The sequence below is a fragment of the Eupeodes corollae genome, chromosome 2, assembly GCF_945859685.1.
Source record: "Eupeodes corollae chromosome 2, idEupCoro1.1, whole genome shotgun sequence".
In the NCBI taxonomy this organism is placed as follows: domain Eukaryota; kingdom Metazoa; phylum Arthropoda; class Insecta; order Diptera; family Syrphidae; genus Eupeodes; species Eupeodes corollae.
The window spans coordinates 140,701,790-140,715,977 of NC_079148.1; the positions used below are offsets into that span (position 1 = coordinate 140,701,790).

At 34.3% G+C, this 14,188-nt stretch overlaps 1 protein-coding gene across 1 annotated transcript; it reads left to right on the plus strand.

Annotated features, from left to right (window-relative positions):
- Window positions 1–3,066: 3,066 nt before the first annotated feature.
- On the plus strand, window positions 3,067–4,078 carry LOC129945970 (adenine phosphoribosyltransferase). Its single transcript, XM_056055967.1, has 3 exons — window positions 3,067–3,310; window positions 3,407–3,644; window positions 3,709–4,078. The coding sequence occupies exons 1-3, from the start codon at window positions 3,228–3,230 to the stop codon at window positions 3,925–3,927; spliced, it is 540 nt and encodes a 179-aa protein (XP_055911942.1). The 5' UTR covers window positions 3,067–3,227; the 3' UTR covers window positions 3,928–4,078.
- Window positions 4,079–14,188: the final 10,110 nt, after the last annotated feature.

The following is a 14,188-nucleotide window of genomic DNA, read 5'->3' on the forward strand; positions in this document are numbered from 1 at the left end:
GATAGTAATAAAACAAACCACTACATTTTTTATTATTATTATTAAAAGCTTTTATTTGCCATTATTGATATTTTGTATAAAATTTATTTACATTTTTCTATTTCTTTTGAATCGACTTTTTTTAATCAACTTTATGTGAGCAAAGTTTAAATAAATATATGGTTACGTGTCAAAATTCTATGACCTGGCATAAGCCTCCCCCAATGTCATTGTCATTGTACCAAATTTGTCTTTCTTTAAGCTAATCCAATTGGTCTTCTGCTTTCTGGTGGTGTCCATTTTGCTATGATTTTTGTCCATCTTTGGTCCTGTATTCTAGATATACATACAGATGTGCTGCCTAATTCCATTTAAGGAGTTTTGCTCGTTCAACCACGTCCGTTAAACCAGTTCTTCGTCTTATTTCTCTATTTCTCACTCTCTGGCTAATTCGTAGGTTAAGTAGTTTTCTTTCCATCTTAGTTTGGCATATTCTTATTTTATTAAGTAAACTTGAAGTCAAGGATATAGTCTGTAACCCCTATGTTATAACAGGTAGAATAGCAGAGTCTAGTTCGATTGTAATATTTGCTTTAGACTCCAAAATTGTTTCCAACTATTGGTAATGCGTCTAGAAACTTCTTTTTTCTCTTGGTTAATGAATGACTTAGTCTGTCCTAGATAAGTATAGTCTTCTATATATTCTATGTGTTCGTTATCCAGCATTATGTCATCTTTAATATGGTTGGTCATTATCTTAGTTTTTGACTTATTGATATGAAGTCCAACTTTCTTGCATTCATTTGTCAATTCTATGAGCATATTTTGTATTTGTCCGGAAGTTGATGAAATGAGAACTATGTCATCAGCGAATCAAAGGTTGCGCTGATGATGAATATTGTCCCCAAATGTTTATTCCATATCTATTGTCATAGTTTAGTTTCTTGAATATTTCTTCCAGTACTGCAGAGAATAATGGTGGTGACATTGGATCCCCCTGTCTTACGCCTCTCTTTATTTTTATTTCTCTTCCTATTCTTTCGGTTTTTATTTTCGCCACGCTGGCGCTGTCTGTATATATATTTTTCAACGTCCTTATAAAGATAGGATGAATCGGAATCCTGCTTGTTCCCTTGGCTGATTTCTGTTTAATGTGCCCTTAATTTTTGTGTACATTACTTTGGAGAACAGTTTATATATCATAGAAATGTTGCTTATTGGTCTGTAGTTATTTATGTCATCTTTATTTCCCTTTTTGTGGATAAGCGTAATTGTAGCTTGTTTCCATTGTTTGGGAATCTGCTGTGTTATAAGTATGTCATTAAAAATCGTGGTCAACACTGTAGAAATTATGGTTGTTTTCCATATTTGACCATTTCTGTTACAATACTATCATTTCCTGTACACTTATCTGTCTTTAGATCGTCAATTGTTCATAACTGTTTTTGTAAAAAGTGTAAAGGCAATTTAAGTCGGAAAAACTGTCCGCCTTCGATATATTATCATTTTTTATTTCTTTTGTCGATTTGAAAAGTTCTTCGAAAAACTTAGTAGCAGACTCATTTATGTATTTCTCTAATATTAATAGTGTTGCTATTTTTGTTCTTATTTGATGTTATCCACTCTTCTCCGTTGTCAAGAAATGATTTTGTCCTTTTAATAGATTTTGTGTTGCTTAATATATCTTTTATCATTGTTTCGTTATATGTTTGGATATCATTTTTCGCATCTTCTTTTATGGTTTTCCGAAGGTATCTTAGTTCATTTTTTTTCTGGTCTGATAAGTTGTCCTTGTTTCGTAGGTTATCTCTTCTGGTTATCAGCGCTTTAGTGTCATTTGTTAATTTATCAGGTTTTGGAGTAACAGCAGTCATGTATTTGAAAATGTTCGTTTATTCTATTTGTAATTATATTAATTCTTATTTCTTTCTTAAGCATGTCATTATATTTTTCAATATTTTCGGTTGGTATTATTCTAAGAATACTGAGTGTTTGTTTGTTTCTTTTCAACGTATTATGGTCCACTTTTAGTTTTGCTCTTACTAGCTTATTCAATACGGAGATGTCATTAATTGTTTTCAGTTTATTTGTTAGAACTAAGTCAAATTCGTTCTTTGTTATCCTATTCAGGCTAATCCAGGTCCATTTACGTCTTTCTCTCTTGTTCGAAGAAAGAATTTGCAAATCTGAGATTCGTCTCTTCCAGGCACTTTATAAATAGGTCTCCTCTTTTGTTTCTTCGTCCGTATCCAAATGGTCCCATTACTTCTTCATCGTTGTCAATCCAAACTTGGGGTTGAAATCTCATATAACATACATTATCTCCGTTTTTATTTCATTATATACTTTGTCCAATAAATTGTAGAAGTTCGAAATTTCTTCGTCAGTTGCTGTTTTGGGGCATAAATCTGAATTATTGTCATTTTTGTGTTTTGTATTTTTAAACATAGGCTACATATCCTTTCACTAAAAAATCGTACATTTATATTCTGTTCTTTAAACTCTTTTTGATGAGAAATCCAACTCCATGCAAGCCTTTATTTTAATTAATTACTGTTTGTAGTTTTATATAAAATCGAGTTTATTTTTACTGACCTTGCTATCAAAGACAGGAGGGAATATTTTTTGTTAATTTAAGAGAGATAAAAACTCCTTTAAACACTTACAAGGGTTTGTAAACAAAACGGATATGTTTTTGTTTAAACTTTTTATTTATAGGGTTAAAATTTAATTTGCTTTATTTTTTCTTTGGTATAATGTTGTTTTTTGTTGTTTGTTTTTCGTATGTAATGCTTAACTTTCCGAACCTTGAACAAATTTAAATAAATTTTCGTAGTTTCAATAAATATTTTAATAAACTGATACAAATATATTTATTCATTCCCATCTATTTTATTTTATTAAAGAAAATCTAAAATAGCAGATTTTCTTCGTTTTTTTTTTTAATTTGATTACATCCACAAAATGTTTGTATTGTGTTCTTGGTATAAAGTGTTGCTCCTATGAACTCAACCAACCATCAAAAATTCATTCATCACGAAATGAACGTAACTTGACAGCTACAATTCTTTTGACAGAAATGCAACAAAACAAACAGTTCATTTTTAGATTATTCGAAGAAAAACACACTTCTTCTTCTAGGAATAAGTTTTTAGATATTTTTATAGTAAATTTTTTGTAAATTTTTGTACAAATTTGTGTCCCTTTAAAGTATCCCCTAACATCTTGTAAATAATTACTAAATAACAATGAATGCCGACCAAAAATTAGAAATAATCAAAAAGCACATTGGCGTCTTTCCCGATTTTCCCAAGAAGGGAATAGTCTTTCGGTAAGTTACGTGTTGTAACAAAAGCTTCTTAAAGTGTAAGATTACAATTTATGCTTATGCGGCACTTCAACTTAACTCCTTTAAACTATTTTCTAGTGATGTTTTTGCTGCGTTAACAAATTCAGAAGTTTGCATTTATCTAAGGGACTTGCTTGTGGAGCACATCAAACTAAACTATCCCGATGTCGATTTGATTGTGGGTCTGGAATCCAGAGGTTTTCTGTTTAATCTTTTGATTGCTTCCGAATTGGGTGTTGGATGTGCTCCTATAAGGAAGAAGGGCAAACTACCTGGCGAGTGTATTTCGGTTGAGTACACACTCGAGTATGGATCTGTAAGTTTTTTTCTAGACATCATTATTGTTTCCTTTGAAATTTATTTATTCCTTCTACTTCTAGGATATCTTCGAAATGCAAAAATCTGCCATCAAACCTGGACAGAAAGTTGTCATCGTTGACGATCTCCTTGCTACTGGGGGGTCTTTAGAAGCTGCGATCAAACTACTACGAAAAGCAGGTGCTATTGTTCAAGAAGGTCTAGTTGTGCTTGAGTTAGTCGATTTGGGAGGTCGTAAACGCTTGGACTGCAACGTACATTCCTTGATTAAATATGAATAAGTTTAAGAAAAGAGTTATATTTCGTTGTTGATTGTACTCGTGTGTGTTTTTGTATGTCTTGTAAATGAATCTAATAGTTATTTCTTCGCACAAATGCCTGTGAACGTTTTGGGCACATGATGTTTGCTAAAATAAAATTTAAAAAAATAAAGGCAATGTTTTATTAGACTGAAATGAGATAAACGGAGAGAAGAGAGTTACAAGAGATAGATGAAACCAAAGGTTGTTTTTGAAAGGATATTCAGAAAATTTTAGTAACGAGGTAACTCGGACCCTATTATTCTCTATAAAGTTCTGAATGTGGTTCAATGGTCATTTTTATTTATTTATTGTATAATTATACTCTGTAAGATACAATATCTGATAAGCCAGAGCAAATCTCAGTATCCAACATCATCTTCATCATCAAATAAGCACAGAGGTAGGAGAAGAATTCTCTTAACATTTTTCCAAAAATGGTCGGACTGCTTATAATTTTAACAGAGCGAGGGAGGGAGTTCCACAGACGAATAGAATGCACATAAAACGGGCTCAGATACAAGACATGAGTAACGTACTGGGATAAGGTCGAATGATCTTACAGAACGCGTAAAGTGTATTTTATTATTAAGTATTCAGGTTGAAGTGATTGTATGATATTGTGAAGCATGGTCAAAGTTCTTACTTTAAAGAGATTATCGAGTGAAATGCCATAGATTAGAAAAACTTGGAATGTGGTCATATCTCCTAACACCGTAAACATAAGAACGCGTGATACTGTTGAATGCAACTTTGAGTTTTCACTTGTTTTCGAAGTCACAACTACTAAACACCACGCAACAGAAAAGCATAAGGGGTACTAATAACGTTTTGGTAAATATTATGCGTGTTTTCAAAGGCGTTATGTGATGAGACGCCCAGAGCAGTAGAAGAAGAATCTAACGCTATGTAAGGTATATAGAGACCTTACATAGCGTTAGATTAATATGAGTGTTCCAACTTAGTGTTTTATTAAATGTAAGCCCAAGATTTTTGGCAGAACTGACGAACTCGATAGCACAGTTGTTTAAAAATATCTCTGGAAAATATGAGGTATCCTTTAAAGTTCTATAGATGACTAAGCTTTTAGTTTTTCGAATTTAAACAAAACCACATAACAATTGTATTCAAATCCTCGTTGACTTCATGCACACCATTCTCAAGCATGCCTAGTTGAAAACTGTTGTATAATTGAACGTCGTTTGCATACATACATGTGCACAGAAGAGTTCAGTGGGCATGACGGGACACCATTGATATACATCGAGAACAATAAAGAGCCCAAAATGGAGCCCTGAGGGACACCTCTCTGCAGAAGAAGGAAAGTAAACATAACATTGTTAGCAAAAACTGCCTGAGATCTACCGGTTAAGTAGGAGAGAATAAGCTTAACAGGTGCAAAAGAGAAATGAATTTGACCTTTAAGTTTTTCACAAAGTATAAAATGGTTGACGGTATCAAATTTTTACATGACCAAAAGTTACGGCAAAAAATACTGCAATGTCCCAAAGGCAGTAAAAATGTTTAGTCATTTGTAAAAAACATGAGGAATTCTTCCTCTTCTTCGGTTCCTACGCTCGTTGTCAATGACACTCCTTTTGTTAGCTCTTTAGAGAAAGCTAATCTCTTTGCTAGGCTGTTCGACGCCAATTCTACGCTGCCGGTGAGTGTCATGTCTCCGCCTGTACTTGAGCGAGAAAGTGATTCTATGGGACGAATCTTCTTTCGCACTCGTACTGTGCCAAGAGTCCTAAGAGATCTAAACACACATAAATCCGTTGGTCCGGATGGTATCCAGGCTATTGTTCTAAAGAGGTGTTTTTCAACGCTGGGAAAACCACTGCGTAAGCTTTTTCATCTGTCCTACTCCTCAGGTCTCGTTCCGAGCGGATGGAAAAAGGCATTTGTCCAGCCTATTTCCAAAAAAGGCGAATCTTCCTCACACTCTAACTACCGACCGATTGTACTTGCGTCCCTCCTTCCAAGGTCATGGAAACGCTGATTAATTATCAGCTCAAGAAATATCTTGAAGATCGAAAGCAATAGGTCCACTGGTGATCTCATGGTTCATCTCACCGAACAGTGGAGCAAATCTTAACATCGTTTTGGTGAAAGTAATATTATTGCACTTTATATTTCAAACGCCTTTGATAGGGTTTGGCATCAGGCTTTCTTATCGAAAATGCGTGCTTTCGGTTTTCAGGAATCCATGCTTCATTGGATTAGTAATTACCTTTCAGATAGTTCAATACAAGTAGTATTGGATGGATTCAAGTCTGAAAACCACAAAATAAATGCTGGTGTGCCCCAGGGCTCTGTTTTATCTCCAACACTCTTTCTCATTTTTATTAATGATCTCCTGTCTGCAACATCTAATCCAATACTCTGTTTTACTGACGATAGTACTCTTAGCTTTTCATATTCGTTTTCAGATTCACATCCTCTTCTTTTGATGTGGAACTGCAACGGCAAAATATTATAAGCTCATTAAATTCCGACCTAAACAGCATTGTACAATGGGGAATAAGAAACCGCGTGGAATTTTATGCTTCGAAAACGCAATGCTGTCTTGTATCGTTAAAGCGTGATATACCCCCTTTGCCATTATCCATGGATGGCACTTGCATCAATGAGAATAAACACCTCGATATTCTCGGTATGTGTGTTACCAACCATCTCTCGTGGAATGATCACATACGCGATGTCGCCAAAAATGCCGCAAGGTGTTTGGGTTTCCTTGGGCGATGCAAGAAATATTTCACCCCTTCTGATCTGGCTATTATCTACAAGACTTACATACGTCCAAAGCTTGAGTATAACTCCCATCTCTTTGCTGGTGCTCCTGCAACTTACTTAAGCCTCTTGGATAGTATTGAACGTAGAGCATTTAAATTGATAGATGATAATATCATCATAAGTTCATTTACTTCGCTTGAATATCACCGTAAGGTCCCTTGTCTGACAATTTTTTACCGTTATTTTAACGCCTTATGCTCTAGTGAAATAGCCACTTGCATTCCACCCCTTAAACAGTTCAACCGTAATACTCGCGCTTCAAGGAATGCTCATCAGTATACCCTCGAGCCCAACTTCGGCCGTACTGTCAAATACAGAGATTCGTTCTTTAGCCGTACTACGCGAATGTAGAATGCCTTACCACACTCTATCTTTCCTAGTCATTGCAATGTTCATTAATTCAATGTGCACCGACATCTTATTTTAAACCCTCTCTCCTCTTCCTAGTGCTCACACTGTGCCTCTGCATAATAAGGGTAGTAATATCCCCTTGAGTGTGTGTTTATTATAAAAAAAAAAATGCCTTTGAAAAGTCAAGTCTAATTCATTTCTGATATCTTCAACGACGTCTATTAAAGCTGTAGAACAGCTGTGCTCAGGGAGAAAGCTTGATTGATTGATACACATCAATTTATTACTTGTGAGAAAAAATCTTATTTGGTTATTTATCAGTTTCTCCAAAACCTTCGAAAGAAAAGGTAATATAGCTATAAGTCGATTATTATCTCCATTACGATTTTTGGGAATTGGCATTATCTTCGACTGCTTCCAATAGAAGGGAAAGTACTAGTCATAAATATATTATTAAAAATGAAGGTTATGTATTTGACTATATACGGAAGATTTTTTTTTTTTTTTTACAGGAGCAAATATTCAAAAGACACTTGGCAGTATTCGACACCAAGTAGTATGGGACTCTTAACCACTAAAACCACCTCTTCATCATGACCAATCTTGAAGGATCGACTTCCGATTTTTCTTTCTTAACTTTGTACAATCATTTTGGGGGAAGTTTAAACTTTTAATACTTTCTCATGTTTTTTTAGACCATAAGCTCATGAGGCTTGGTTCTTTTTAATCTCCGAACATGGTTTCTTATATTCAAGACGGACTCCATTTAAGAATTTGTATGACTTTGCAGTCTCCGATTGTGCGATACAGCTTATTTTTTAACAACTTCTGTAACCATTTCTATTTGTAAGTCACGATGTAGATCGGTATTTCTTATGTATCAAGGTGCATTAACTATTCCACGAAGGACTTTGTTTTGGAATTTTTGGATGATTTCGGTATTTGTTTTCTTTGTACAGCCCCATAATTGGATTCCATAGGTCCAAACAGGCTTTAGTACTTTAATAAACAGCATTATTTCGTTTTGAATTGATAAATCAGAGTTGCTACTAAGCAACCAGTACATTTTTCTATATTTCAAGTTTAGTTCTTCTCTTTTCTTTTTGATGTGCTTTTTCCACTTAAGCTTAGCATCCAAAGTCATTTCAAGGTATTTGGCCGTATTGGCTTAAAGTACACCTTGATTATTAATTATTATTGGAATATTGTTTATCTCTTTATTTGTAAGTTTTATATGTGAATATTTTGTTTCATTTTTCGGTCCAAGCTCTCACTGTGTCGAGGGCATTTAGTAGTTTTACTGCTGCCTTAGAGACACATTTGTCGGGTACCAAAATTGCCGTATCATCTGCAAAGTAGCCAATAAGGTGTGATTACCAACTGGAATATCCCTTGTGTATAGTAAATACAGGGTAGGACCTAGGACACTTCCTTGTGGTACACCGGCTTCTATTTTCTTCAATTCCGAGTATTCTTGATCGTACCTTACTCTAAACAATCGGCCTGAGATGTACGATTTTAATATTTCAAAGTACTGCCTGGGAAGATCCCTTTGCAGTTTGTACTCAAGTCCCTCATGCCAAACCTTGTCAAAAGCTTGAGCAACATCTAAGAAAATAGCATCCGATATTCTATGAACTTGGTCTATCGTCGAATTTTTATTTCTAAAGCCAAACTGATGGTTTGGGATTAACCTTGTTTTGTAACTGCTGTCTTTTCAGGCGCTTGGCTGCTTTCCATAGCGAAAAATCGGTTGAAGCATCAATCGTTAAATTCCTTAGGAATGTATTGAGTGAATCATTTTTGAATTTGTAAATTTGTTTTTAAGATTGTTGCTTATACGGTTAAACGTTGTTTTATCATCTGGAAATCTAGTATTTTGCCATTTTCTTCGAGCTCTTCTTTTCTCTATTATCAACTCTCTTATCTCTAAAGGATATTTTATTTCATTTTGTCATTTGTTGCACATCAGCAATAAATTGTTGCACTTCATGGTCAATTTGCTCGATTGTATCCATGGGAGATCTTAAATTTATAAAACTTAAAAGCCTTTCACTAAAATCATTCCAGTTTGTTTTCTTATTTACAAGCTTTGGATTACTTTTATTTAGTACTTCCGATTCACATTGGAAGAATGACTTTAAGAAAAACCGGATGGAAGCCATCAGTTCTAATAGAGTTAGATTTAAAAACTAGAACGCTGTTCAGAACATCGTAGTCATTAACAGACAAGAAGCAACAATTAGTCAAAGATGAACCATCATTTATCATATCTGTCAACTCATAGGTTCGGGTTTCAACACTTGACGAGTTCAAGGTAACAAATTAATTATTAAGCTCGTTACAATCGATAGAAATATTCTTATTTCTTATTTGCTTGCCTACACCTATTTCCTTCAAATTCTTAAACAGTTAGTCTTTTGCTAAAGAAGGATTAAGTTTTGGAGCATAAAACTGTTGCTTTGCTTCCCGAATAAGAAATATTACTCTTTTTCTTAAAATTTTGTATTCATTATGCAATGCTTCAAGCCTAAAGATTTTCCATCGCTTATATGCAAAATTTCGTTCCCTTATTTGATCCTTAATATAGTTGCTAAACCACGGCTGGTCTTTCTTACTAGCTTGCTTAGGAACAAGTGGAACATGGAGGTTGAAGAGATAATCAATATTATTTTGAAGAAATAGCACTTGGTCATCAACAAAAGCCATACTATACATTTGGTACCACTCAATATGATTCAAATCAGTTTCTAGTTTTCGCCTTTTAAAATCTCTATAGCAGTAAGTTCATAGAGGAAATATATTTCCATAGGTGAACATTCAAATGTAAGGTAAATTAAATCATGATTAGAGAAGCATGATGCAGACAGTTGGTCGTAAAGAAGAATCTCTTCAGTGTGGCTTACAAAAAACATATCAAGTAAAGTACTACCGTGTCTGGTGAAATGTGTTGGAGTAGTCATATTTACAGAAAATAAATTCAATGAGTCCATTCTATCCACAAGCTCCACATCATAGTTGAAATCTCCCGCAACAATTATGAACGGAGACACAAAGGTTTACTCTAGAAATTTTATAATTACGGGTGGATTGTGTGTCGAATTTTTTGTGTTCAGTCGAAAAATGTCCCGAATAATTATTGGCTTCATTCCTATCGTGTTACACATAATGTAGCTTTAAGATCATCGTTTTGCATTAAAGAAATAATGGCTGAAACACAAACACGCTTCAGCTTCGTCTTCGCCTGACGTTTACGAGTTCAGCCATAAGAATTCAATGCATGCTATCACAATGGTGCTTCGACCTCACGTTTCCTTTGACAAACGTAAGGAAAAGAATGTTATGTAACGTAATGTGACTCCAAACGGAAGCTCTAGTTCAATTATCTGAACACTTGCTTTGCCTGACAGCTCAATAGCTGTAAAAAAATGTCAAAAAACAAAATGTTTGCTCTTTGGAGGGATGAAATAATAGAAAGCAACCTCGAAGCAGGTCCACTGTAACGCAGACGAAGCCGAAGATGAAGCGTGTTTGTGATTCAGCCATAAGGGAAGCTAGTTTTTAAAACAAAAAAAATATTCTAAAGCTCCATAATTTTGGACAAAATTTAAAAATTATATCAACTCCGTCACAAAATCTTTTATTTCAGAAGGTCAACGTACGAATTTTGTGGTTAAAACTAGGAAAATACATTTGTTTAAAATGGCTTTTAAATAAACTACCGATCTTAATCGGGGCCAGAAAATGCTCGATGACATCAAATAGGCTATAGAACTATTTCTACACACAAAAAGTATGATGTTTTGAATTTTATTTGTCTTTTATAGCTTGAAAAGTAAGTACTAGTAAAACGCTCCACACTCTTTAACCAAAATCAGTCTAAGTAGTTATTTGTGGCTTTGTTTTTTTTTCGCGTTACGTTTCGGAATACAGAGAACAAATATTAAATTTATGATAACATTGAAAAACCACTAAATAATAAACATTTAAAAAGCAATATAGATACAATTCAATGTTTTGTTCAAGATATTTTAAAAATATGAATACAAAATAAATTCTTATTGCAAAGGTTGCAAATTGTTGATATTTCTATTGTTTTTACTATTTATTTATACCGACCGTTAAATCACGACGCTAAATATATTTTAACTTTAAGTGTTTAATCTCCTTAACTCACGATTCTTTTATTGTTTTTTAGATAAAACTTTTGTTATAGAAAGGACCGTGAGGTACAATTCCATGTAACTTAAAGTAATTAAACTTTTATTTTCAAATTTCTATTTTATAATCGGTTGTTTATGTTAAGAAATTAAATATAACATCATAAAAATTATTTGGTTTAGGAAAATTATTTAAATGTATTCCAAAAAGAAAATTGTTTTGCAATAAATGTAAGCATTTTATGTACGCTTAATTTAAACAAATGTATTATTACCTAAGCGATGTCTAGACGCTCAATGTTATTGTTCAATATTTCGTGTTCCACAATATTATTAAGTACTAGCTGACCCTGCAGACTTCGTACTTCGTACAGACCTAAACCTTTGTATAAATTAATTTCAAAACAAACAAAACGTATTGAATAAAAAAGCTTTTTTTTAATGAAGCATGAAGTTTTATCATTATTTTCGACACATCATGATGGTTACTTAAAAAAAACAGAGTTTTCCTGAAATACTGGCTATTTATAAGGTTTAAATTTGTATTAACAGACACACAGTGTTATGATACAGTTTGTTAATCAATTTAAAGCTTTCTCATAAACTATATTTTTTGTTTTTTCGGTTTTCCGACGCTCGAAAACGCGACATACATATAATTGTCCATGCCCGAAACTCCAAGTTGATTCTGCAAACTTCTAAAGACTGTCCTTGCGAATTATTTATTGTCAAAAACCAAACGTACTGGAAATTGTACCTAAGCGTTTAAAATCGAATGGTAAATCCGTTGGAATCATCGGTATTCGCGGGATCAAGACATCTTCTCCTTTATATTTTCCTTTTATGATTGTTGCCTCAATGACGTTATTCACAGCAAGTCTTGTTCCATTGCATAGTCGAGGTTGACTAATGTTACGCAGCATGATGAAAACTGATCTTACTTTTAATTGCAAATTGTGAGATGGTAGTCCAGGCAATTCCCGGGATAGTTGACTACGTCATCCAACCAACAAGGAAACCAACTGTCCTGGAAGAAAATTCTGGATGATTGCATTGAAATCCTATTGAACTTTTGCGCTGTATCAGGGAAAACACGCTGAATAAGCTTGAATCTGTGATGTGACAGAAATCTGTGGTTAATGTGATCAATCCGGTTAAGGTGTCCATTACAACTTTTTTATTTCTTATCTCTAACAACTGCTTCACAAACACATTTGCAGTTTCATCATGTTGCAAAAATACTAGCGTGATAGTTGTTAATTGAGGTGTCTTTACATACTGCCACAAATTCGATGATTTTAACAGTTGATCGGGGAATAACTGGAAGAGTCAGACGAAAATCACCTGACAACAGAATCATGGCCCCACCAAAAATATTTTGGTTGTCACAAAGATCTTTCAATGTTTTGTCCAGCGCCTCCAGTGACCTCTTATGAGCCATTGTGCATTCATCCCAAACAATTAATTTGCGTACCTGTAGAATCTTGGCCATTGCGCTATTTTTGGAGATACTCCAAATTTGTGTTTCGCTGATTTGCATGTTTAATGGTAATTTCAAGGCAGAGTCGCAGCTATTCCAGATGAAGCCAACTCTAAAGCAACATCATTTCGCGATCTGATCCTCACCGAAAGCAATGAAATTAAGAACGTTTTTCCGGTTACTCCGGGAGCATCATGGAAACATTAGACCCTCGATTTTCGATGGGGTTAAGGTTGGGGGATTGAGCGATCCACTCCGTAACGGATATTATCTTCTGCGCAAACCATGATTTTGCCTTTGTTGACGTATGCTTTGGGTCATAGTCTTGTTGTTATACCCAAACCAACGGCATTTCCTCTTCAGCATAGGGTAACATAACCTCCTAGAGAATTTTCACATACTCGTCTTATCCCCCCATAGGATAAATAATCCCAACCCCGTAATATGAAAAGCAAGCCAATATCATAATTTTTCCTTCACCATGCTTCACTGTTTTTATAGTGTACCGTGGATCGTATGCTGCATTTTAGAGTCTTCTTCTTCTCACATATACTCGACGACCCTTGGACCCAAAAAGAACGACTTTGCTTTCATCGCTCCACAGAACATTCTTCCATTTCTCTTATGCCCAATCTCTATGCGCTTTAACAAACTCCATTCTCTTTGCCACATGCCTTTCGTCAAGAATGGTATCTTGCATGGACTTCGCGCTGGTAACTTCGCTTATAAAAGACGTCTTCGTATTGTGACAACGCTTACAGACAGTTGAAGTTCATTTCTTATTTTCCTAGAGCCAATGGTATTCTGAAAAGACCTCCGCGAGTGAAACTGAGGTTAAAAGAACACTTATTTTAGAATGTATCGACGTGCTTTGTAGGCTTTGTGGAATATAAAGAACAAATACTATAGAACAAATTTCGAAAAAAAAAATAATATTCATTGGTTTTTGAGAAAATCTAAAACAAAATAACAGTTCTATGGGAGTATCCTTCTGGAGGAAAACAAAAATAATTATTTTATATTTGAAGAATCTTAATTAAGAACAAAAATGGCAGTGAAAATTAAAAAATCTATTGCCTTTTTTTTGAGAATATTCGAATTTTCTTTTTTTGACCAAAAAATTTGTTTTTAAAACATGAACAAATATTCAACGCGAATCGTTTAAGACCTTAGTTTGGAAATTTGAAATCGGTCAATCGAATAGTTTGGGCTGTAGTGGCGAGGACAAAAAAGCAGACGAGCGACTTCTCTACTATCGCAATATCATGATTGATTAAAATCTCGAGTTCTATAGTTCCAGAGGCTGGGATGCGACCTAAACTGAAAATTTCCCATCCCGTCTGCCAATTTGTCTTGCTTAAATGGTTTGTAGGTTTTAGTGTTGAGTTATCTGTTGAATTATTTTTTAAAATTTTTAAATTAACAAAAATATTTTTCTAATAAGGAAATAGTTTAG

Bases quoted from the DNA above. Each gene is read 5' to 3' on its own strand.
- LOC129945970 (XM_056055967.1), top strand. From the start codon at position 3,228: ATGAATGCCGACCAAAAATTAGAAATAATCAAAAAGCACATTGGCGTC. The intron at 3,311-3,406 runs GTAAGTTACGTG...ACTATTTTCTAG, and splicing joins AAGAAGGGAATAGTCTTTCG to TGATGTTTTTGCTGCGTTAA. The intron at 3,645-3,708 runs GTAAGTTTTTTT...TTCTACTTCTAG, and splicing joins ACACACTCGAGTATGGATCT to GATATCTTCGAAATGCAAAA.